The following is a 26,363-nucleotide window of genomic DNA, read 5'->3' as shown; positions in this document are numbered from 1 at the left end:
AAGTTTATCACTATCTTTTGTTCGGAGGAGTCTTCCATTCTGAATGAGATGGCTAGTAGTCTGGCACAATTGATGGGGAAATGTCCAGTTGGCAGAGCCTCCCTTACAGGATTATGGCTCCCAAGTTGATAGTCATGTGGAAATGTGTGTGTGATTCTGGTCAGAGAGAGTCAAAATGGTGTCAGTCAGACAAGTTCAGCAGCCTCTGGAGGACCATAGGTTAGTCACCTCTGTTTTGAAGTTTAAATGGTTTCAGTGGAGTTATGTGCATAGCAGCCTCTCTCGCTGAAACCTGTGGGTTTTTTTAAATGCTTAACCTACGAGTACATCATGCCCAATTATTTATTTTATAATATTATGGGGCTTGGGAGGGGAAATAAAACCCAATTACATGGGACTTATTCTCACAGAACTTGGGAATTACCTCTGAGTAGATGTGTGTAAAGGTGCACATTCACAACAAGACAGGTCCCCGCCCTGGGGAGGGTACAGTCTAAAATGCAGTAGGGAGGAAAGAAAGGGAAGAGATTCCATTCAAGAATTTCGCCCTCAATTCTATACCTTCTTACCTGGGAGTAAAACCCACTGAACTCGCAGTGGACATGCATAGGTTTCAATTGTTGATCTTAAATCCTACCAATGTGATTTTTTTTTCCTTCAGTCTTGGTCCAGGCATTGTGTCAGTCTAATTTACCTCACAGGGCTGTACTCAGGAAAAAATGTGAGAGGGTCCTGTATTTCTACCCTGAATTCCTTGTGGAAAGAACAACTTACAAATGTGATAAGTTACATTTTGAGGGCCCTTACAGGGATAGTGGATGGGTTCTAATATTTGTTCACCACAAGGCTGATTAACTGGCCTTGGAAAAGTCATTATCTCTGCACCTCGTCTGCTTCAAAAGCTTGGTGTTGCTGCCACCGCTGTTATAAAAAACAACCTACCCAGAGTCCCTTGAAACAACTTGGGGATTTAGCACAAGAAAAGAGCCACCAAGCATGCGTAAAATCAATATTTTCATTACTGCCGGCTAACTCTTTGCACAATTCTTTAAGAATTACATTTATATTGATCTTCTTCCAGAAAGAGGCAGTCAATACTCTTCAAATGGGCACATGAGAACACGTGATAGAAAGCAGGGAAGAGAATAGAAAAGGATTGAAAGGATTTTAGCCTCAACTCCCGCCCGACAACTCTTCACAGTTAAGGCTGCAGCCCTACTTTAGTTGAGCTGTGAGTTACTCTTGTCTAGCACATTTTGCAAAGCTAAGCAGGGTCCTGTATGGTTTCAGATTGGAAGAGGGACCATGTGTGGAGATTCTTGCATTGCAAGGGGTTGTGCTAGGTGACCCTTGAGGTCCCTTCCAACTCCTACACTTCTGACACGTTTAGGAATGTACTGTAATGCCACAGCCCATGACTTCTGTTATCACAGTTCCTTCTGTGCGTGATCACTGTGGTTATTTTTCAAACTTTAATTGAATTTTTACATACTGGAGTTTTTGCGCCTTGTGGTCATTTGACCCCGCCGTTTGTGATGGGTTTTCTCTATACGTGTGTGTGTGTGTGTGTGTGCGTGTGTGTGTGTGTGTGTACACCTGTTACATTTCGTGCATCTGATGCAGTGGACTTGACCACTTCGTGCTATAATAAATTGGTTCGTCTTTACAGCGCCTCAAGACTCTTCCTTGTTCCATTGCAGCAGATTAAAACAGCTACCCTTCTGGAATATTGACTTTCATCGATGCAGAACATAGAATCAAATGCTGCAGAGTTTGTTTTTGAACTCTACCGTTCTGCCTGCATGTCGGAGATTGCATTTTCGAGAGCTCTTGGGAGCAGAGGAGGGAAAATCCCCGCATGTAGAAAATCAGAATCTCAGGGGGGAAAGATTCTAAGTCTTCTCCCTCCCTGTCAGTTCTCTGCTGGATCTTTCTAAAGTGTTTTCTGACCACCTCCGGGCATGCCACAGTCCACAGAAAGCTATATCACGTGTTTCTGCTGCACATGTAGATCAATTCCCTTATTCGGTGCACATTCTGGAAGTGTATCAATAATGTTCTTCCTTTCTTCTTCTTCCTTGCAGGAAACTGTGTTAAAAAATGGTACGGAACTTTTTGAAATGTGGGAGGAGCCTCCGCCGCCAGTTTACATGCAGTTCTATTTTTTTAACTTGACCAATCCTTTGGAAGTGGTTCAGGGTGAACCTCCCATTGTGAGAGAAGTTGGACCGTACACTTACAGGTATTTTTGCTTCATTCAGTATAAAGAGATTGTGCTTTGGGTCCCAAAACAAGATTCTTGCCGGGGGTCAAGGGATGATGGTGAAAGCAGGAATCACAAGGGTGTCAAAATGTCAGGACAAGTAAGAAAGGAGCTGGTGGGTGAAGGTGGGATCTGTATAAGTTTCTAGCCCTCATGGATATAGAAATAATATTGTATAAGAAATACAGTGGTACTTTGGTTGTTGAACTTCGACTCCCGGAACCATTTGAAAACCAAGGCGTGGCTTCTGATCGGCTGCAGGAGCTTCCTGCACTCAATCGGAAGCCGCATCGGGTGTTCAGTTTGCAAAAAAAACTTCGCAAACTGGAACACTTACTTCTGGGTTTGTGGCGTTCGGGAGCCGATTTGTTCTGGAGCCAAGCCGTTCGACAACCAAGGTGCCACCTGGTGGCTTCTCAGAGAGCTTAAGGCAGTGTCATCAACCTTTCTTCACCAGTGGGCACATAAAAAAAAAAATCAGAAAGCACTGTGGGTGCCAGTCAGAAAATGGCTGCCATGGGGGTGTGGCATAGCACAACGTGGGGGGGGTTAGGGGTTCTGAGCTGGCACTGCTATGACCAAGGTGGGGAAGCAGTGCTGGCAGCGACACTAACTTCTGGCGTGAAGGCATTTAACTTCTGGCGAGATCTTGTGCCCTCTGGCCTTTGGCACTGTTTTACTAGAGTCGATGTACTGCACTAGGATGAACTGAGATAAAGCTACTTCTCTCTCTCTCTCTCTCTCTCTCTCTCTCTCTGCAGGGAACACAGGCTCCACGTAGATATTCACTTTTTAGACAACGGCACCAAAGTGTCTTCTCTGAATCCAAAGAGTTACTTCTTTGAGCCGGAGATGTCCGTGGGAGACCCGGAAGCTCATCTGATCAGGACTATAAACATGCCTGCACTGGTGAGGTTTCTTTTAGGGAAGCTTGCATGGATTTTATTGTCACTTTCGTCCTGCTTTAATCAGAGGCGCCCGTGATTGAACCATACGCCTGTAAAGCAGGGGTGGGGGAACTTTGTCATGCCAGGTGTTGCTGAACTGCATCTCCCATCATCCCTCACCATTGTTCGTGCTTGCGGTGGCCAATGGGAGTTGTAGTGCAGCATGGCCAGCAAGGGCCGCAGTTTCGCCACGGCTGCTGCATAGAAGGTGCCTGTCACTCCTTGCTGTTGGTTCCTGTAGTTTTAAACCTGTTGTGCACCCTACACTTTGATGGTGAGGGGTGAGTAGTCTCTTTCCTTTTTTAAAAAAAAATGCAATCTGGCGTATCACCAACCTTAAGAAGCATCACAAAACAGAACAGATGCAGTGAAAAGCAAACGGCGTTCATACTCCCTAACCCCAAAAAGTGTGAAATCACAGTCCTGTGTGTCCTTTAATAGCAAAATTACTCAGACAAATGGGATGCGGGTGGCTCTGTGGTCTAAACCACAGAGCCTAGAGCTTGCTGATCAGAAGGTCGGCGGTTCGAATCCCTGCGACGGGGTGAGCTCCCGTTGCTCGGTCCCTGCTCCTGCCAACCTAGCAGTTTGAAAGCACCTCAAAGTGCAAGTAGATAAATATGTACCGCTCCAGCGGGAAGGTAAACAGCGTTTCCGTGCGCTGCTCTGGTTTCGCCAGAAGCGGCTTAGTCATGCTGGCCACTTGACCTGGAAAAACTGTCTGCGGACAAATGCCTGCTCCCTCAGGCAGTAAAGCGAAATGAGCACCGCAACCCCAGAGTCGTCCGCGACTGGACTTAACGGTCAGGGGTACCTTTACTCAGACAAATGGCTTAAAACTTGTCTAGCCTAGCTCACACAAATCTTATGGCTGTTACCTGTAAAACTCAAAAATAAGTTTCCAAGAACGGATCCTTTTTCTGGAGTGATTAGCCATGCAGTTTCTTTTCTTCGTTGCAGCAGTGACTTTACACTTGTTAGCCCATGGAGCAGGCATCCCCAAACTGCGGCCCTCCAGATGTTTTGGCCTACAACTCCCATGATCCCTAGCTAAGAGGACCAGTGGTCAGGAATGCTGGGAATTGTAGTCCAAAACATCTGGAGGGCCGAAGTTTGGGGATGCCTGCCATGGAGTAATTGATCTTCCTTTCTATTTCTATTTTTTATTTTGGTAATTTTGATGCCCTCTGGTTGATGCAAATTGCTTCCTATCAGAGAGGAAGACTCACCTGAAACAGGCTGGGCCTGCTTGTCAAAAATCAGATTGTTCTGTGTCAGCAGCAAGGGGGTTGTCAACTACTTGCCGTTTATAGAGTACTTTAGAATAAGATCTTTCTGAACTGAACTGTAGACTTGAAGGCAATTCAAGGTGTTACGGGCCAGGGCTCTACCTTGTGGTGGATAGAAGAACTGCAGGCATTTAGGCATTCCATAGGCCAAAGTACACATTACATGGCAGGTGATGGGAATCTCACATATTTTTCTTATCCTAAAAAGAGCTGTGGAGTTCAAATGCATTAGCAGAAGTTGAACTTAACCGGAACCCTTGCTTGGAGGGAGCACATTTTACCATTGGCTGTAGTCACACTGAGACTTAGTTTATCTTACTTGAGTTTAGTAAGATAATAAAAAAAGCTATGTTGGTTAAAGGAAATACATGCTTGACAGAAAATATCCTAGTTCTATGTAGCCAAGGTGGAGATACAAAGAGGCTTCCTTGCTTGCTCTTTCATCTCTGCAGGAGAGGCATGCAAATAGGCCTCCTTTCCCAAGTTAAGGACAAAATAGGAAATGAGGTCGGCCACCCTAAGGGTGTCAGTCTGGCATTGTAGGAAGGCATAGCTGCCAACTTTCGGATTTGAAAATAAGGGATCAGCAGCCTCACCTGTCCCGGGGACAGTCTACGGTATATCTAACAATCCAGGATAGCAGCGGGAAACGGCGCTGGAATAAGGGAATTTCCAGCAAAATTTCCAGTTGACATCTGTGGCTTGGAATAAGGGAGTTTCCCGCAAAAAAAGGGAGGGTTGACAGATAAGGTAGGAAGGCCAGTGCAGGTTAGGTCAGAAATACAGTCTAAGAAATATGGCGGACCCCCCTCTCTATCTTCTCTCTCCCCATGCAAATCTGCCAGTCTTCAATACAAGCTGAGTTGCACTCAGCACTTCCAAAAGATGGCTTAACTCTGCCTCCCCTAATGATATCTAAGTAGCACATTTCCCAAGCTTAACATGCATTCCCTTAATATTCTTTGCAATGGCCCTGTGAGCTAGGTTGGTGCCGCTGTGTGCTTCTGAGAGAAAAATGACTTGCCTGTGGCCGCCTGCTTGAGTTTTATGGCCGCCATGAAATTTAAATGGGGCTCACGTTACTCATTTTAAAACGTACACCCTGTTTTTCGTTATAAAAGACATTCAAAGCAGCTTGCAGAGGGAAGTTCTTAAAAGACACAGGATACTTAAAAAAAAAAGCAGATCCAATTATTAAAATCAGTTACCAATTTTCAGTTCAGTTTCATCTATTTCGGTTTGCCCAACTCTCTGTCTGTCCTCTCAGGTGGTCTGCTATTGCAGTACAGTGGTACCTCTGGTTGCAGACACGATCTGTTCCGGAGTGCCGTTCGCACCCCAAAAAGTCCGCAACCAGAGTGGCTCTTCTGCGCGCACGTGATAGAGCGCTTCTGCATATGTGCGATAAAGCGCTTCTGCATGCGCGCGCGGCAAAACCTGGAAGTAAACACTTCCGGGTTTGCTGCGTTCACAGGCTTAAAATATGAAACCTGAAGCGGACGCAACATGAGGTATGACTGTATATTGACTCCAGTAAAACGGTGCCAAAAGTCAGAGGATCCAAGATTTTACCAGAAGGTGGCACCGCTGCCAGCACTGCTTATCCAGATGATGGGATAGGGGTGGGCAGGGAGCATGTGGGGGCACCCCGTCTTGGGCTGCCCGAGGCAGCTGCCTCACCCCACCCCATAGGTGAACCGGCCCTACACCCCCTCTAGATTCCATTTCCTACCAGTCCCTGGGAATCAGAACCATGGAGAGTGCTCTTGTGGTTGAGTCCTGCTTGTGGGTTTCCTGCAGGCCCCTGGCTGGCCTCTGTGAGTTCCACATGTTCACATGCTTTCCTCCTCCTCCTCCTCCTCCTCCTCCTCCTCCTCCTCCATCAGGTTGCAATGAACATGGCTACAGCAACGCCCATGCGTTTCCCTGCAGAGATCTTGCTCATATTATATGACGAAAACTTGTTCACGACACGCTCTGTCCATGAACTGCTGTGGGGCTACACAGACAAGCTTCTCAGCGCCCTACACAAGTTCCGCCCCAGTATTGACCCAGACTTCGGCTATTTAAAAAAGGTACGATTCTGACTGCACAATCTGAATCCAGGATCTGCTGGGGTGAGAGTTTTTGATTTGGTGGATTCTAGGGTTTCCTAAGGGAGCTGGCAAGAGATACACCGGCATAAGTTAGCCGGCAGCATGTCAGCTGGTGTCAGCGTCCTACCAAGGGGTGTTCCAGGGGTATGTTGGGGGCACTGCAGGGCAAGGAGCGATTTACACATATTCCAAACCCCTTTCAGTTCATGAGCTAGCAACCCAGTGGATCTGAGCTGGGAGGAAGGTGGTGTAAGTCAAATTCCTCCTGAATGGAGTTTGGAATAGGCATGTCTTGGATAGCTCAGCATGAGACTCTTAATCTCTGGGTTGTGGGTTCGAGCCCCACATTGGGCAAAAGATTCCTGCATTGCAGGGGGTTGGACTAGATGACTCTGGAAGTCCCTTCCAACTTTACAATTCTGTGATGACTTGGGCCAGCATTTTATAGGTAAGATTGCTTTGTTACTTACAAGGCAATGTCTTGCCTGTTTTCTTTGTTGTTTGGAGCCATTGCAAACATTTTCTCCCGCATCCTGCCAGTCAAACGGAATAAGGCCTGCCCATCCACCTTGGATTTTTGCTTCAGACCAGCAGCAAAGCTTGCAATCCCAGTATGAAAAACTGCCATGCATTTGCTTTTAGAGTACTGCGTATAGTCTGTCTCATCTCAAGTAGGGTGGCTGAGAAAATCGGGGAGAAGGGTTTGCTGTTCTATGTGGACACCGTGGGGCTCGACTGGATGCAGCTGGCTCTGCCCCGGTCCCCTCCTTCCTTCATCCATCTATTGTTAGATCAACTTTTATTGCCCGCAGGCATCTTCAGAAGCCCCTTTCAAAGTGTTGTTACAGTGCTTTGAAAGGGACTCCTCTGCAAGAACCGCTGATCCAGCAACCTTTTGGCTGAGGCAGGTGCAGGGCCGCCGAGTGTGCCTTAGCTGAAATGTTCTGGCAGGCCAGATTGAGAGGCTAGGCAGGCCCAAATCAGTCTGCAGGCCAGAAGTGCCCCAATCCTCACCCATCACAAGGCTTTGGAACCAGGGATGTTGGAGAACTTCACTCAGCCAGCATCTGCAAGGACATCCGACCTATTTCGCACTTCCTAGCTCGCTGAGAGTCAGATTGGCGTTTTAGGAAGGGGTGCAGGTGATATCAATATGGCCGTCTGGGCTGAAAAGCTTCCCAAGTCCTGCAATAGGGTGAAGGATCAGTCGGTTCTTTCCTGTCCCCTCATCCCACCAATCACGAAAGCAGTCATGAAAGCGAAAGCTCTTCTCGTGTTTTATTTCTAGATGAACGGGTCCGATGATGGCGAGTACATTGTCCTCAGCGGGGAGAAGAACTACCTTGACTTCACGAGGATCGTCAAGTGGAGAGGGAAAGAGTAATGTTTCTTTCTTTTCCTTTTAATTTGAGCACTGGACTCCGTGGTTAATAATTTGCGTTTCGAATTTTGAAAGTCAAGGATGTGCAGAGCAAGACCTCTTGGGCGATGATGGTGATGATTTGATAGAGCAGCATCAGGGTGCTAAGCCAGGGAGCCGGGGGACGGGGGGTCACATTTTGAGAGAGTGCTGCGGGTGCCCCTCACACAACGACTGCCATGGCACGACACAATAAAGCAGGCATCCCCAAACTTTGGCCCTCCAGATGTTTTGGACTACAATTCCCATCATCCCTGACCACTGGTCCTGTTAGCTAGGGATCATGGGAGTTGTAGGCCAAAACATCTGGAGGGCCGCAGTTTGGGGATGCCTGCAATAAAGAGAGCACAGTCTTGGGGAAGCTTTCCCCATAATTGTAATTCCATACCAGAAGACTTTTAAGCTTGTTGCCTTTGTGCCTCAGAAATGAAACAGAAGCAGGGAAACGCGCATTAAAGGGCAGGGGGACCCCAGAAAATTAGGACCCCGGGATTTTCTGTTGCCAGGTGTCCAAACAAATAAGCCGCAGCTCTGACTTCACCCATTGGCTTAAAACACTGAGTAGCCAGGCTGGCTTAGTTCGCAGAAATCACTCAGAAGGGTACCTGCATGTTTGGGTCCATAACTTTATTTCTAGGAGGGATAGAGTCTTACTTTTTCATTTAAATAAAAGCTCAGAGTCGGGGGGGGGTGCTGCCTAAGGGCAGCAAAAGAAACCTTAATGAGCATTGTGGCGCCCACGTGCTCTGCCTTGGCAATCCCTGCACTAAACAAAAGGCTGGCATTTGCCCCCCCCCCCCAAGAGCTGGCAGCCGTAAATTTAGACAGGGGAAATGGAAATGAAGCTAACATGGGATGAATATGCTTCATTTTAGTCGTGCACAAGGATTAAAGCATCTGTCCCCAAGCCCAATACTCTCCAGATGTTGTTGGACTCCGACTCCCATCATCCCTCATAATGGGACATGCTGTCTGGGGGTGGTGGGAGTTGGAGTCTTGAGAACATAAGGGCACCAGGTTGGAGATTGCTGGACCTTTCAAAGGCTTGGTGGAAGGGGTTGTGGTGTTGTTGTTGTTTAAATAAAAAGAGGTAGTTCTTGTTTTTTAAAAAAAACAACAACACAGGTGGCTTTTGGTCGGTTCTCTACGAAATAATTCCACACAGGGGAGAATAGGCCAGCTCATTGAAAAGACCAGGAAGTCTTATTAAGGTGGCAGGATTGTGGGAGCCAAGTTGAGAGGCAGGGATCAGTAGATAAATATATTGGGCTGTAAGTAAAAATAAAGGAAGGGAGCAAGGCAGTGGAGATCTTTAAAGTTGAGGACAAATAAATTCTTCTGCATATGGAAGGGGATAAGAAGAAACAGAGATGAGGTTCTTTCCGGGTCATGGGGAAGTGACTTGGGAATAATAGCCCTAAACTGTTTTATTTGAGGCTGCTGCAAAAAAAAACACTGATTTTTCTACGTGCTCAAAAGCTGTTCCTCCTCCGTATGTCTTCCCTCTGTAGCTCACTAGACTGGTGGACGTCACCAACTTGTAACATGATCAATGGAACCAACGGTGATACTTTCCACCCATTGATAGACACTGGTGAAACCCTCTACGTTTTCTCGTCAGACTTCTGTAGGTAAGAATGGCGGAAGGTGTCCCCCTGGATTCCGGAAAGTATAACCCAACGTTAGCAATGTGCACCAGCAACTTATGGGCTTGGGATGCCCCAAGTATCCCACTGAAATCCACTAGTTAACTTTCCTTGTGGCCTGCCTGAACCTGCTCCTTCCTAAGTGTTGTTGTGACAGTAAGAAAAGCACTGCGATATGAACAAATGAGCTTTGGCTTTGCAAAAATCCAACATCCGGCAGCTTCAGTGGCCTGTTATTTCATTTTGCCTAAACACATTTATAAATTGTTCATATTGTGCACCTGCTTATTCCATCCTGCCTCCCTATTTTATTTTATTTTTGCTACCTCAGCTGTTGCAACTGCAAGGTTATAATTGTGTTAACCAGGGCAGCAAAAGGCTTGTAATATAGTAAAGGTAAAGGGACCCCTGACCATTAGGTCCCGTCATGACCGACTCTGGGGTTGCGCGCTCATCTCACATTATTGGCCGAGGGAGCCGGCGTACAGCTTCCAGGTCATGTGGCCAGCATGACCAAGCCGCTTCTGGTGAACCAGAGCAGCACACGGAAACACCGTTTACCTTCCCGCTGTAGCGGTACCTATTTATCTACTTGCACTTTGATGTGCTTTCGAACTGCTAGGTTGGCAGGAGCTGGGACCGAGCAACGGGAGCTCACCCCATCACGGGGATTCGAACCGCCGACCTTCTGATCAGCAAGCCCTAGGCTCTGTGGTTTAACCCACAGCACCACCCTAGTGCCCTCTTAAGAAGCACCTGGGGCATTTCAGTTCCCTTTTTTGTTGTCCATTTAAGTCCACTGCACTGCAAATTAAGCCAAAGAGACCGATGCGCTCATGAGTTTTGGAAAAGGCTGCATAAAATGACGCAAGCAATTTATAACGTGGAGGAAAACTGAGATGATTGAAAAGAAGGCTGAGTAGTACGTTTTGCAAAGAAAGACCTGCAAAATTACTTGCTCACTAGCTCAAAACTCTTTCTGATTATGTGCAGTGCTTTTTAGTCCCGTATTGAAGCCCATGAAAAGATAAGATGTTCCTGAAAGACTTTCCTGAATCCCAACTAGGTTTCTTTCTTTTAATTGCAAATCGTCACAGGTATCCTATGAGCATGCTAGATATATATATATAAAAAGCCACTTCCTCAGTTCATCCTCGCTCAGGTGTCACGTTCCAGCATTGTATCAAGAAATGAAACTCTGTTCGGGACACGCAGAATAAATAGATGGCTCTCTTGGTGTTCTGTGGGATATGTCAAAATGGCCTGCAATCTGGGGACACCAGAGGCATATTTACACACGACCATATTGGTATCCGTAAAACACGAACTTTTTCTTTTTCTTTTCCCTAGTTAATTGAAAGGCTGCTATTCACTTGTATTGGGTGGGAAGATATAAAGTTGTGACCTTGGAGTTGGGCAGAATGTTGTAATGGATGGGAAAGCTGCTTGTCCCCACGACCAATGGATGCTCCAGCGTCCACTAACAAGAAGCTCACTGGCGCGTGGTGACAATGGGTGAAGTTAGTTATCTCTTGCCTTTCCACCAAGTGGCTTAATGGGATGTATGTGGTTTTTTTCCTGCCTCCTCCCATTCTATCCTTGGAACAAACCTGTGAGATAAGAGGAGCTGAGAGACAGCAACTGGCCCAGGGTCACCTTCAGAGCTTCGAGGGGATTTGAACTTCAGTCTCCCAAGCCTTGACACTACAGTCTTAAACACTGTACTTCATTGGTCCACCTGTGTGTGGAAGACGGAAGAGAGAAAATGGGGTGTAGAAGCTGAGCTGGAAGCAGCTGTCCAACAGGAGCTCAGAACCATAGCTGCCAAGTTCTCCCTTTTTTTAAGGGAAATTTCCTTATGCTGAATAGGCTTCCTCATGAGAAAAGTGAAAACTTGGCAGCTATGCTCAGAACCAGATGCCACAAACCAGAGGAATTGGAAGCCAGGAATACAAACTGGGAAGATCTTAAGTCCAAAGTCAGAGCCAATGCGTGTTGTTGCCCAGGCGGCAACACAGCCCCGCACAGGGAGCTTTTATCGTTGTTTCTAATGAGGGGGTGCAATGGCCAGCCTAGGTGGGTGAAGTCCGGCTGGAGCCCATTAATCCATTGCCAGCCAAGCGATGCTCTAACCTGCAGGCTTGTTGGTTCACTGAGTAGGGCAACAGTTTCCAGCTCGATGGGGTCTGTGATTCTTGCCCCAGGAGTTTCCAGTGATACAGGCCCTCCATTCACACCGCAGCAGTCATGAAGAGCACACAGTGCGTCTTTTGTTTCCGATCAAAGCCCGCGGCGGAAGGCTTCAGGCTCCTCTTGTCCTTTCCAGGTCCATGCACCTCACGTTTCAGAAGTATGTGACGGTTGAAGGGATCTCGGCCTACCGGTTTTCGCCTCCCGAGATGCTCTTTGCAAACTCCTCTGTCAATCCAGACAATGCCGGGTTTTGTGTACCGGCAGGGAACTGCCTAGGGGCAGGGGTCCTGAACATCAGTGCCTGCAATCAAGGTACGTGAGCCAAAAGGGATGCCAGGGCAGAGCAGGCTTTGCCAGCCCTGCCATTTCCTGTCGTCCTAGACAGGCTGCAAACCTCCCTGTGTCATTTTGCAGATTTGTTTGGGTGTGTGGGTGGGTGTGGGTGTAATCTCTGACTCCTGGAATCCCCCAAAATAGCCCGGCAAGGACTGAGCATCCTCGGTGGGTATGGAATGCCGACTGTCAGTTGGAGGGAGCAGGAAATGGAAACAGGGAGAGCATGGGGCATGCAGTGGTGTATCCTGGGAAAGGGTATGACTGGCTCGAAGGAATCCTGAACAGGAGCACCCCATGGTGCAGCATTTTTTGTCAGGGACCGTGCTGAGGAGGGCTGCACTGAGGAGGAATGGTGGGATCCGGATCTTGAATCTTCCCAGGAGCAGGAGGACAGTATAGATTTGGAACAGTAGTTAGCAGAGGGACATAGTTCAGAAGGCAGAAGCTGGGAAATGCTGGATGGGGAACAGCTAGGAGGAGAAGCACTGGGGGAGAGAGAGTTAACAGACTCAGTTTCTCTTGAAAGCGTTCATCCGCTCAGCCCAAGGTCAAGAAGAGCAGATAAGTGGCAGCACAGAAAGCTCAGGTTACAAGAAGCGGTAGTGATGTGGGTGACTAGGGAGGAAGTGGTTGAAACCCTTAATTGGGAGCACCGCCATTCCTAGGACAGGGATTCTTTGTTCTCTCACTGTGATCATTAAAAATTCTAACTGGTAAGAGACTCCTTTATCTTTGTTCTGCTTATCTATGGCCAAAGGGGGGTGGGGGGGAGGAAGCCAAGTCCCTGAAGCCTGACACCACTTTCCCCCTGTAGGCAAAAGATTCTTGCATTGCAGGGGGTTGGACTAGACGACCCTTGGCCACCTTCCAACTCTGCAATTCTATGAAATGCTGCTTTAGCACCAGTGAGAATTTTGTGTGCTGGGATGTCCCTGGTTCCGTTCTCACCTCTGGCTCAAATTCATTTGGTGGTCTGTCAGGGAAGCTTCTGCAGGATGGGGATAATGATACCAGCCTGTTTTATAGTTCCGTCGCAAGGCTCACCGAGCAAAGGTCTTTGAATACTTAAAATGTGCCATATAAATGCTAGCTCTTATTATTACAGCAGCTTCGGTTGATTAGTTACATCAAAAGTTACATCTTCATGATGTTAAAACAGTGGTACTACTGATTATAATGATTATGTATGCTTGTATCCAGCATAGTGTTAAGTCCATGAGATTTAAAGGGTGAGCAAAATCAGGACACTTACTTAGCCCGACTTTGGATACAAGACTCGATTTATATCCTGCCTTTCCTACAGCAACCCGAAGGTGGTGTATATGGCTTTACCCCTCTTCATTTTATCCTCCCAACAGCCCTGCGAGGAAGGATAGGTAATGGCTGGCCTAAGGTCACACAGTGAGCTTCGTGGCTGAAGGCAATACAGAACTGTGGTTGTATGCCTGGAGGGAATTTTTAAAGGGACATGTGCACCTTCCCCGTTCAGTTTCTGACAGCTGTTGTTCTTACAGGTGCACCAATATTTTTATCACCCCCACACTTTTACCTATCTGATGATAAGTATGTCCAGGACATCGATGGCATGCACCCGAATAAGGAGGAGCACGAGACATATTTGGACATAAACCCTGTAGGTATTGCTAGGCACTATATTTTTGTGTCCTTTTCGCAGCTCTTTTAGGGCTGTTTTTGCTCCTTTTTGCGCCACTTCCGGGTTTGCGGTTACATGTGCCTTGAACGCAAATGGAGAGTTGCCTGTAGACAGGATTAACAAATTCAGCAAACAATTAACATGCATATGGGTAGATTCCATAAGCAGCAGGAGCCATTGCTTCTGCTGCAGCCCACGTGGCATGGCGAGGAAGCGCATGCTTTGAATGTGAAAGGTCCCAGATTTAACCTCCCAGCATCTCCAGGTTGAGGATGTAAAACCCTGGCGAGCCTCTGCCGGTCAGTGCAGGTAAATCTGAGCTAGATAGGTCAATGACTATTCTCTGCTCCTTAGGGATGTCTCCTTTGGGCACCATCTTAGGACGGTTTATGATGATGGCAGAGGCCCTATTCTAGGCTTAAAGGTAAAGGGACCCCTGACCATTAGATCCAGTTGTGACCAACTCTGGGGTTGCGACGCTCATCTCGCTTTATTGGCCGAGGGAGCCGGCGTACAGCTTCCAGGTCATGTGGCCAGCATGACTAAGCCGCTTCTGGTGAACCAGAGCAGCACACGGAAACGCCGTTTACCTTCCCGCTGTAGAGGTACCTATTTATCTACTTGCACTTTGACGTGCTTTCGAATTGCTAGGTTGGCAGGAGCTGGGACCGAGCAACAGGAGCTCACCCTGTCGCGGGGATTCGAACCGCCGACCTTCTGATCGGCAAGCCCTAGGCTCTGTGGTTTAACCCACAGCGCCACCCGCATTGTAGGCTTAGATGCAAATAAATTAATAAAGTGCGCACACTAATGCAAATCAATAACTAATTTCTAAAATCCTAGTGAGTCACAATTCCTTTATCCCTCAGTTGACAGGAGTGCTAGTCAGAGCAGCCCGGCGAATGCAGATCAATGCTTACGTTGAAAAGCTACCAGATTTTATGTAAGTACTCTGTTGGGGTTTTTTTAATTTAAAAAAAATTTCAGTATAAGAAAACCATTTAAATGAGTCGTATATAAAGCAGGATAGGAGAAGGAGAACAAAGGACGTTAAATCAAAAGGCGCAGTGGGTACTTGAAAAGAAGAATGAGATTTTTAGGATATTGAATTATTTAAACTGCATCGCTTTAGCATTTTGATGTTCCCTGAGAACAGGGATTGAGTACTAAACTGCTCTGGGAATTGTAGCTCTGCGAGGGGGTGGAATAGGAGTCTCCTAACAGCTGTGAGCATCCTTAACAAACTGCAGTCCCCAGAATTATTTGGAGGGAGCAGTGACTCTTGCAAAGTGGTATAATAGTGTTTCAAAGGTCTGGTGCCGGTTTGGCCAGGGATAAGTACAAGGGGGGGAGGGGTGACGAGATCTGCCTTTCTGCTCTTCGTGTGCTCCTCTCTCTTCCGCCCTCTGACCTTGCTAAGCCACTTCAAGCAGCCTGTGGCCACGAGTAGGAGAGAAATGGCATGTGTGGAGAGGTGAGCAGCCTATTTTGGCATCTGGGTAAGGAGTGCTGCCCCGCCAGCCGAGCTTCTGACAAGGCACATTGTGTTGTCAATTTTTACCCGCACCTCTTGCACTCAGTACAATGGACGGGGCAGATACCGCCTTTCCAAAAGCCTTTATCCCCTGGGGCTGGGGGTAGCGAAGAGAGCCAGTCTTTGATCTCATAATATCCGAGAGTGAAGTGGCAGTCTATATTGTATGCAACAGTTCTTTTAAGCTACTTTTTCTCCTTCTTTTAGCCAAACAGGCAACATCAAAACCATGTTCTTCCCTGTGTTCTACATAAACGAGGTAGGCGTTTTTGCAACACACCTTCTGCTTCTTTACCACTAACCCAATGTGTTGTGACTGGTGGAACTGAGGTGGGGGGAGGGCGCATATACTGAAAGGAGAAATGCTGGGAAATAATGTGGATTCTGAAATCTCAGAGGCTAGAGAAGCTGCAGAATAACATTTACTGGAAAAGGGAGAGAATGCTTTAGTGCAGGGGTCAGCAAACTTTTTCAGCAGGGGGCCGGTCCACTGTCCCTCAGACCTTGTGGGGGGCCAGACTATATTTTGGAAAGAAAGAAAAAATGAACGAATTCCTACGCCCCACAAATAACCCAGAGATGCATTTTAAATAAAAGGGCACATTCTACTCATGTAAAAACACACTGATTCCCGGACCACCCGCGGGCCGGATTTAGAAGGCGATTGGGCTGGATCCGGCCCCCAGGCCTTAGTTTGCCTACCCATGCTTTAGTGCATAGGTCATTAGTCTACCTTGCCTTGATTGCCAAAAACGGAATAAATATAACTTAGTCTACTTGCACGATGCGCGTAGGTTGCGGAATTCAGTTGCTCTTTGTGCGGAATTTGCATTGCCTACCTGTGGAGCTTTACGAGGGTGGCGGTGGGTTACCAAACTTCCAGGAAGACCTCCCTCTGATGTTATTGTTATGTTATTTAGCATACAGTTAGAGAGCACTCGCCTGCAACAGCAAAAATATATTGGGTGTGGTCCTGAGAACAGAAGACACTGAAAGGGTTCAGGGTATTAGCTTACAGATTTAGCTTAGGTTGCAGGAGCAAATTTACAAGCAGGAGAAGCTTGATGATTATGTAATTTGCATATCGTTTAATGCCAAGATAGCTTCTAAGTGGATCACAAAATATAAAAACCAATTGCACAACATGGCTGAAATACAGATGGATTAGAAACACACCGTAATTAAAATAAAAAAGTGAATCAATCTCAATAAAATGTTTATGTCCATGAAAAAAAAATGTGCAAGCCTGCACCAATTACAAGGTATTTTGCTTGCTACAATCAGCGGGCCTTTCAAGCCGAATTTCCTCCTGGGAGGGATGGGGCAGTGATGCACTTTGAGTTTCAGTGCAGCCCATCCCATTAACACATTAATGCAGTGATTAAAACAGCAGACTCGGATCGAGGGAATGCTTGTATGAGAAGGTTGCCTTCAAGAACCGGCGGAATGCCCATGCGGATGAGGCCTTTCGTTTAAGACACAATCTGCTTGCCCTCCCAACTTTTTTGACTACATCTCCCATCAGCCCCCACTCAGGCAGCATAACAAGCCCAAAACATCTGGCAGGCAGTGCGTCGACAAAGGCTGATCTGAATCATATTTGACTAGAGTCGTGTGGATAACAGAATGAATCTGTGTCTCTCTCCTCCCTGCCCCCTTTTGATCCTCTAGAGTGTCGTGCTGGACAAAGCGTCAGTGGCAAAACTGAAGACGGTTCTTCTTGAAACTGCGGTGATGACCAGTGTCCCCTATATCATCTTGGCACTAGGAGTTATTTTTGGTGCTCTGTTCGTTGCGCTTGTCTGCAAGCCCTTACGGGCGAGGGAGGAGGTAAGGTAGCGCTTGGATCTGACCTTTCCCCTTTGCTTTCTGTACCTCTCTTATTTTGTTCATTTTCATAAAAAATCAAAACCTTTCCCTTTTTTAAAATTTTCTCTTGGTTTTGTCTTAACTTTCTTCATGCAATCACCCGAAAGATTTTGTGTTTTTGTTTTATTCCTTTCTCTGTTGTGTCTTCCTTTTATTTGTTTCTTCCGAAATGCTGGTTCTAGGGCAGCGAAGGTTTAGTAGACACAGAGTAAGCACCTTTCCGCAAACGTTCCGCTGCTGTCTTGAGACACATGGTAAGATGAGCAAAGTCCATATCTCTTTCCTAGTCCCCCTTCCTAGCTGCAACCCTTATTCGCTAAGGAGAAACGGTTAGCTAGTGAAGTCTTAAGGTCTGTTTCGCACATGTATGATGATGATCATCATTCATTGACTGTAATGACTTGCACATTTGCATGACTAATTAATTGCCAAAGGTGTTTTTTTCCACATAGCCTAATATCAGCTCAAACTGGGAATGGATGGATCAGTCAATATATACCCCATCTGTGGCAGTTTGCAATGCCCATCTTGTTCCCTTATTGACTTAAAAAAAAAATCAGTATGAAAATCACATTTGGATACACATTTAAATACTTTATCACAAAATGTGTATTTTTCGCTCTGCATGCATGTGCATTTTACCCTAAAACACACATCTTATGAGTCGAGAACTGCAAACACATGCATGTGTGAACCAGCCTTAAGATCAACACTCCTCGCTTGAAGGTCTTGGCAATCTCACTCCTGCAGCCCAAGCAATGTTGGGACGTTTAGGCTGCAGTTCTTACCCCACTTACTAGGAGTAAGCCCCATTGAATTCCACTATTGAATAACAAAGTGAGCGTGGACTTTTTCCCCCTAAGCTAGAAATACAACTTTCCTCATGTATGGATTTAATTCATTGACTAAAATTCTTCTAGTTCTACTGGCCATTGACCGAAATAAATGATATATAATCCTAATCCTGTAACACCTCAGCTAGATTTCTTTAGTCAGGAACAGTCCTAGTTACTACAAAATAAAAAAATTCCTTCCAGTAGCACTTTAGAGACCAATTAAGTTTGTCATTCGTATGAGCTTTCGTGTGCATGCACACTTCTTCAGATACCGAGTGTGCATGCACACGAAAGCTCATACTAATGACAAACTTAGTTGGTCTCTAAGGTGCTACTGGAAGGAATTTTTTTATTTTGTTTCGACTACAGCAGACCAACACGGCTACCTATCTGTAACTAGTGCTAGTTACTGTTTTCTTCTTTTATTTTTATACACATTTTCTTCTATTCCTCCTTCAATAATAATAATAATAATAATAATAATAATAATAATAATAATAATAATAAATTATTTGTACCCCGCCCATCTGGCTGGGTCTCCCCAGTCGCTCTGTGTGGCTTCCAACAAAGATTAAAAATACATTAAAATGTCACACATTTAAACACTTGTCTAAACAAGGCTGCCTTCAGATGTCTTCTAAATGTCAGGTAGCTGTTTTTCTCTTTGACATCTGATGGGAGGGCGTTCCACAGGGCAGGCGCCACTACCGAGAAGGCCCTCTGCCTGGTTCCCTGTAGCTTTGCTTCTTGCAGTGAGGAAACCGCCAGAAGGCCCTCGGCACTGGACCTCAGTGTCCGGGCAGAACAATGAGGGTGAAGACGCTCCCTCAGGTATACTGGACCAAGACCGTTTAGGGCTTTAAAGGTCAGCACCAACACTTTTAATTGTGCTCGGAAATGTACTGGGAGCCAATGCAGATCTCCCAGGACCAGTGCTATGTGGTCCCGGCGGCCACTCCCAGTCACTAGTCTTAGCTGCCGCATTCTGGATTAATTGCAGTTTCCGGGTCACCTTCAAAGGTAGCCCCACGTAGAGCGCATTGCAGTAGTCCAAGCGGGAGATAACCAGAGCATGCACCACTCTGGTGAGACACTCTGGAAGGTAGGGTCTCAGCCTGCGTACCAGATGGAGCTGGTAGACAGCCGCCCTAGCCCCACGCAGAGCACATTGCAGTAGTCTAAGTCTACACAACAACCAAGCAAGGCTGATTGGCCCAAAGTCTCCTTGCAATCATCATGGGCTAAGTGAGAACGTGAACCTAGGCTTTCCCAGTCCAAGTTGAGTACTTTGGAGCACGCACAAAATCAAAGCCCACCCTCGTTTGAAAGTTGGCAGAGGGATACCAGACTGCTCCGGGAGTCTTTTCCCCACTTTGCCTGTGGTGCGGGCTTTGTTTCTGAGCAGGTTCTTGCAACCGCGAAAGCAAACCTGCGTCTGTGTTGGTGTGCGCCATGCGGCTTTGCTTGGGGTGACCATCACGGTGGCGGATTTTTCCCAAAACGAGAGAGGAAACAAGCAAGGGGTGTTGTTCTGTTGCTGGCGGGACATGGGTTTCTCAGTTGAACCTAGAAGCAGCATTGCCCAGTGGGATGGAGCTGCAATCACTTCCGTTTCCCGGAAGCGAGAGCGGAAAGCCGTGGGGAGGTCAGTATGGTGTAAGTGCGCCAGCGGAAACCCTGGGTTGGCTCAATCAGTGCTTTCACAGAAAGCGGAAGGGATTCTGCTTCACCAGGTGAACCCCTTCTGCCCTGCTTCTCCCTGTCCTTCTCACTCTGCTCCCCCCGGAAGCAATTTTCCCTACTGTGCTTATGGGTTAACTAAGAGACTGCGTGGACCAGGGGAGGTCAAGTCTTGCAGCCATGGTGATGGGTTTTGGGGAGCAGTATTGCCAGTATTGCTTTTATGTAAGAATTTTCAGTATGCAAAATGTGTCCAGTTTTTTTGGAGGGTTGGGCGACAACAGCTGGTTCTTACCATAGGAATGTTGAGGTGCAATTCCCATTTTGTCAATTGGCCATGGAGGCTGGAAGATTTGTCCAGAATTTGGATCCAAGATACATTCAAGGGCAATGCACTTCATCCAATGGAGAGTCATGTGATCTTGACTTACTTTCAGATTTCTTGGTTTGATGGTGGAGATGGAAACTTCCTGCATGTAGAAATCTGACATATGAGGGAGGAGGCTAGACTAAAAGCCTGTCCCTGGTGTGCTAATTTTCCACAAGCAGGGAGATAATTGATGTAACTGGATATTCAAATGTGTGATACCACACCCCCAGTCTGAAATGGCACAGTCTTTAGAACATGGTACCATGTGATTTATCTGCCCCATTAAAACGCACGGCTTTTCAAAAGAAAACCTCTGACCTTGACATGACAAGATATCTAAGATCATTTCCCTAAAAGCCATATACATAATATCCCTACTGTAATTTTCCAAATATATGTGCTTGTGTGATCTCTTAAGGCATATGCATAACACAGACTTCAACTAATTTAGTGAAATTCTCTCCCCCCCCCGCCCCCCAAACTGTAATTCTGCGAGTGGAGCCTGGGGATCTCTTAATACTCAGCACCCACTCTAAACTACAAGTCCCAGAATTCTTTGTGGGAAGCTGTGACAGTTTTACAGGTATAAAACCGAGATACTTCTGCAGCGTAGGGGAAGCGCATGCTGTATTCGTCAGCCTTGGATTGCAATAGTGATACCTGTCAGGATAGCACCTTTCAGTTCTGTGTTTGTCTTTCCTACCTGTCTTAATTGCAGGCTTCTGAAGACGAGAGAGCTCCGCTCATCCGGACATCTTGACTCAATTTCCCCAGCAACAAGAAGAACAACAACACTTTTCAGAAACGAGCTTAGTGATGACTGAACTATGCAAACTGCTCTTAACTGCAACCACTGCACTGTACAACAGTCTCGACCGTCTCCCCAGCTCCCAAAGCACACTAATATATGTAATGTTTCGGGTTTTGCGGCGTTCAGGAAGGGTTTGCTTTGTGAAAAGCGGACTGCTGTTTGACGAGGGGAGGTTGCAGTATTGCCTTTTCTAAAAAGCTGGAACAAAGGCAACTTCCGTTTTCTTCCAAGATTGCACCAAGCAGTGTTCTAATATCCCTGTGTGGCTATAGAGACTTTCACTGGTGTTCTCCCATTGATTCCCATGGGACTGTTGTAGTGTAGGTGTCTGTGGATCGGCCCCTTTTGTTTGCCTGTTTGGCGGGCCATAGGAGTTTACGTCAGCTGCAATGGGTCCTTTTTTATTTATTACAATCACTAGGTACAATCCTGTCCTTCAGTAACCTGACTTACTGCCAGTCTCTCTGACATACTAGGCATTTTACTTTCCCCCTTGTGTCCATTTTCACATGGCACAGCTGGGCTTTTTATCTGGTGGGAATGTTTTGTAGGTCTAGCTAGCTCATGATCTTGATCCTACAGTGCAAAGGGAGATCTCGAGCCTCCAGCACCTTTGTCATGGGTATGGCTGCAGAACTAACACAGCCCACTGTTGTACCATGGTTTTGGAATGCTCCCCCCCCCAAAAAAAATGCATACATGTGAAAGTGGCCTGGAGCCGGTCCATCATCGCTACTTGAGTCACAGATACATGGTCCAGTGGCCTATTTTAAAAATGTGTCCAGTTCAGCAGCTGTCTTTTAGGTGAATTGATGTGTCTTCCCATGCAAATGTTTTCTAAAAGCTGGTCTGCAGATAGAAAATGTTCACCGAGAGCCGGCTCTCAAATATTTGATAAGGAACACTAAGGGAGTACATTTGAATAAGCACACCTGTAAAGATCACCGATTGCTCTTTTTCCACGGGCTGCCTAAAATTGTCAAAGACGCTCTCCTCTTGCATTCTCTGTTTGCTGCATTCCCTGCAGAGCAAACCAAGCCCTTGACATGCTACCTCAAAGGGGCAAGGAAATGGCAATGCTTTCCTTTTGCCCTGGGCTCTGCCAGCAGGACCCTCCATCACTGCAAAAATGCTGGAAGTGCAGGCAGGTAGAAGCAACCATCGACAGTATCCTTGCTGGCAGCAGCCAACCTTAGACTGCCCCCCCCCAAAACCCCAGGCATTTTGGGATGGGCGGGGAGAGCTGCCTTAGCTGGATCAGCTATTGGCAATGGACCTGATCTCTCTTGCCCAAGCCAGCCTAGAGTTGGTTTAACAACAACTGGTAGCTTTTATTCTCATCCTGTTCTGCTGTGGCAGGAGGGCTCTGTATGCAGTAGTGTTTTGCTGCTTGATTCAGCCCCACCGCTCCCAGCTTGAAGTTGCAATGGCTTTAGACATAATCTCCGAATAAGCCAGTTTCCCGGATCTAGTAGCATGCAGCATTTTAAGGGACCTCTCAGTGAGAGGCATCTAGCTGTGTCAACCCTCCCTCCCTGTCTGCTTATCTAGAAAGAAAAGCTCGAGCCTCCCCGAGTGTAAAAAGGCGCAAACTCTCATTGTGAGGTCTGGAAGAGGAAAGAGCTGCATTGCCTAATGGGGAGTTTAAGGCACCTGAATCAGGACCCTGTGGGAAAAGAGCTGCTCTGTTGTCTTGCACAGGTGTGCATACCGGAGAAGAAGGGAAGGGTTGAATCGCAAGCTACCTTCGCTGGAGAGAAGGAGTGGGCACCCAACCACTAGGTCATTACTTAATGACCAGCTGAGCCTCTTCTGAGAGGCCCAGCCCATACTTAGATAGGTATAGCAAGCAACATAACCGGCAAGTGATCTGTACACTTTTTCTTCCTTATTGCTTTGCTTTTGGCACTACCTAAAATCTCATTCTGCCTGCTGACCAAATGCCCCATTATTATATTTAAAGATCTCTTATTGATTCTTCAAAGTAACATGGTTTAATATCTCCCCCATCCAAACACCCCATTATTGAGTTGATTGCATTTCCCCCTCCCATTGGAAAAGGAATTATTACCTGAAGCTGCAGTAGAAGGCAGTTTCCCCATCTGTTTTTGGAGTGGATGTCAAAGACACACAACTTTTTGCCATTCATAGTGTTCACTAAGAACAGTTATTCCTTTATTTTGGTTGTGCCTGTGCGGGAGCCATGGAATGTGTTGCTAGAATTCTTTTTCTGGACCAGCCGAAAGACCCATCTAGTCCACTGTTCCATTTCCAGCTGTGGTTTCACCAGTGGCCTTCCAGATGTTGCCCAACTCCTGATTTCATTAAAGACCTCAAGTCTATGTAGGAGAAAGAGATGATTCCCCCATTACTAGAACCTGAGAGTCATCTAATGGAGGGAAGCTGATGCCCCGTGGTTGGCCAATGGAAGCTGCAGGCATTGCAGATTGATGTGCATCCTTAATTGTTTCCTTGGAAGCTTGTGCAAATTATTTCCTGCGGTACATTTACAAAATTATAGCATGAACATTTACACTTCCAGCAGTTGGCACACAGCATTGCTTAAAATAACTGGAAAAGAAGAAGAAAAGAAGCAAAAAATAACTTGGAACCATGAATAGTATTAGTGTTGTATTATTTCTGATAGATGTGCCTCTACAGGTAGGTCATTGGCTCAGATCACCTTTCAGTGTTGTCTTATACTTTAAAAGGAATTCAGAGTTCTTGAAATCGCCCCTTGGATGCTGCCTCTCAGTCTTAGTATTCTGGGGTTGAGTAGTGTTTAAGAGTGCAAAGCCTCCTAGGCTGCTTAAGTTATGTGGGAGTTGGGAAAGATGACACTCCAGGTTTTGCTTCACTACGACTCAGATCCTTGGCCATGCTGGCTGGGGCTGATGGGAGTTGGAGTCCAACAACTTCCGCAAGGCCACAAGCTCTCCTCCCTTGTTTATAGTGTCTGGTCAAGGCAGGGAGATTGCGCACAGTACTATCACGAGTGGCTAAAGCAAGGGCTGCGCAATATTTATAAAATAGTGAGCAGCCCTCAGAAAATATTGCCTGTCCTGTGTCTCTAAATTTAGACAGAACCATGTATACAACAGGATGGGCCATCTGCTTGCTGTGAACAACAGTGAGTGCACTGTGTTAGCAAAACACAGTTAGCAAAAGAGCAAAAAGTTCCAGGATCCTTTCCTATTTTGGTTTGAGGGGTGGTGATGGTGACATTTGTGGGCACTTTTATTTTTCTAGTTGTGGAGACGGTTTGCTTCCCTGTTAGATAGTTCTGCTGCAAGAAAGTCTCCTGCTGCTGTGGATGTTCAAGGAAGCTTGTCATCTGCCATTACTGATTTTCCAACAGAGGAGCTCCTAGGGGACTTTAGGATTTCCTGGAACATAAGTTGAAAGTCGCTGCACAATCTCGTGTGGGCTGCGCTGACTTAACTGATGGTTTGCAAGTGCTTTTTTAAATTGCTTGGAGAGCTTCAGGTACAGAATATTTATAAGAATGGTGTAAGCCAGGAAGCCTGTATTAGGCCCATATTATATGATGTGGACCTAAGCTTGAGAAAGTTTTCCCCGAGGCCACGACAATGAGCCTACTATCGAATCTGTTCAATAATACTTCTCCATATTTAAAACATACTTAGTGGTGCAGCCAGAAAATCTATAGGGACATGTCACAGTTGACAACTTTTTAATGCAAAAAGAGAAATCTAGTATCAGGACAAACTCTGGAAAAGATTCAGCTGTTATTTGGGGCAATTCTTTGTAGGTCAATCATGGTAGTTTCTCTAAAGCAAGAATGCCCTTTTTTGGTGGGGGGAATCTAACACTGACTCTTTACACTCAGCCCTGTAAGTAATGAACAAAGTGGACTGTTGTCATGTCAATGAACTGTTGTCATGTTAATGTGGAATATCACATTAAATGGCTTTTTTTTGTTTCATTGCCTTTTCTCCTTTATTCTTGTAACCTGCATTTCTGAATATTTTTTCTCTTAAGGAACATCTGTTTAGTTAGCGAATCTCCCTCTATGTAAAAAAAAAACCCCAAACAAAAAACAACCAACCAGGCCTGTTCTAGTTCTGCTGCTTCTGAGAGAAGACAGTAGGAAATCCTGTCCATTTATATGCTTGGGCCAGGTGAGCAGATAGCATTTGTCACCTGGACAACTGGCAGGTAAGAATGTAAGACGAGCCTTGCTGGACCAGATGCCTGTGGGAAGTTCATAAGCAGGAATGAATGCAGCCACGCTCTGCCCATGGGTGATTCCCACAACTGAGATTCAGAGACATGCTGCCTCTGATAGTGGAGGGTAGAACATCTAGTAGTTACTGATGATAGCCTCCATGAATTTGTCTAATTCTCTCTTTAAATTATCAAAATGGATTGACATTGTTACCTCTTGTAGGAGCAAATGCCATAGTTTAACTACTTTGCACCAGAGGCGAATTTAGGGCAGCAACAACCATTTCCATCGCTCTGGGCACAGAGCCTGGGTATCGCAATGAAGATGTACTCCACTAAGCAGGACGGAAGGCAGGGGCACTGAATTTTGGCCTCGGGCAAGGTATCATTGAAATTGGAAATACCAAAGTCTGCCCTTGTATACACTGCTTTCTAGCTGTCCCAGAGTACTGGGTAGTCATTTCTCATTAGTATAGCCTAAAACATACTTTCTGCAGTTTCCCTTGCCTCTGAAAAGGATCTTGGCATTACGGCTAGATTAAACAAAAAAGCTAAAGCAAAAGACCACAAATTCACTGAAATCATAATGAGGTATAGCCATGCAGCAGCAGTAGAAAATACATTTTCAATACTTAGTGCACCTCACCTCACCTCTCCTGGACAGAGAGGCATGTGTGTTTACCTGCCAATGAAAGGAAAACAGAATTCTGGCTAGATGCACCTGAGAGGGGGAGGTCAGCTGGAGGTGTGCAGCGGCTACAAAGCCCTCCCAGTGCACCTCATTTGCAATATTCTCAAGTGTGTCCCTTGCAAACCTTCCTGCTAAGCATGCACCGCAGCAGATTCCAAGAGAACACAATGGTTGCGTAATTAAACAGATAAGGGGGACTAACAAATGACAAACGGGACCGGGTGAGACAGAACTAAACTGGCAAGAGGGCTGAAACACACATCCTATAAATCCCACGCACTGAGTCATAGGTTGCAGTTCCTTTGAACCTATTTGCACGCCATATCTCGCATCATTAGGTGTGAGAATCACCAAAGTAGCGCTTCCCCTCCAGTCCACAAGGCGGAGCCTCTACCTTCCCGCAGCTCGCTCCCAATTGGTCGCACTTCAGGGGCCGGTCTAGGAATCCCCGACGGCTTCTTACGTCGTCGTCGTGTCTTCACGACAGCGGCTCGTTGCCAGGGCAACAAACCAGCTCGAGTGGCGCTCTCCGGGCGGAGG

At 46.4% G+C, this 26,363-nt stretch overlaps 1 protein-coding gene across 2 annotated transcripts in view; it reads left to right on the top strand.

Moving 5' to 3' along the window:
- SCARB2 (scavenger receptor class B member 2) overlaps positions 1-24,890 on the top strand; it is a 39,931-nt gene extending 15,041 nt beyond the window's left edge. Inside the window, exons 2-13 of one of the 2 annotated variants that reach the window (XM_060278371.1) lie at positions 2,085-2,242; positions 3,025-3,172; positions 6,386-6,574; positions 7,884-7,975; positions 9,527-9,646; positions 11,988-12,166; positions 13,705-13,823; positions 14,714-14,787; positions 15,586-15,637; positions 17,050-17,208; positions 17,430-17,501; positions 20,852-24,890. In XM_060278371.1, coding sequence (XP_060134354.1) covers positions 2,085-2,242; positions 3,025-3,172; positions 6,386-6,574; positions 7,884-7,975; positions 9,527-9,646; positions 11,988-12,166; positions 13,705-13,823; positions 14,714-14,787; positions 15,586-15,637; positions 17,050-17,208; positions 17,430-17,459 — 1,320 coding nt within the window. In that variant the 3' untranslated portion in view covers positions 17,460-17,501; positions 20,852-24,890. The remainder of the gene's footprint in view (positions 1-2,084; positions 2,243-3,024; positions 3,173-6,385; positions 6,575-7,883; positions 7,976-9,526; positions 9,647-11,987; positions 12,167-13,704; positions 13,824-14,713; positions 14,788-15,585; positions 15,638-17,049; positions 17,209-17,429; positions 17,502-20,851) is intronic. The other variant, XM_035103057.2, reaches the window with a different exon arrangement.
- Positions 24,891-26,363: the final 1,473 nt, after the last annotated feature.

This window comes from Zootoca vivipara, chromosome 9 (assembly GCF_963506605.1).
Source record: "Zootoca vivipara chromosome 9, rZooViv1.1, whole genome shotgun sequence".
In the NCBI taxonomy this organism is placed as follows: domain Eukaryota; kingdom Metazoa; phylum Chordata; class Lepidosauria; order Squamata; family Lacertidae; genus Zootoca; species Zootoca vivipara.
This window is presented reverse-complemented; position numbering and strand designations above follow the sequence as displayed.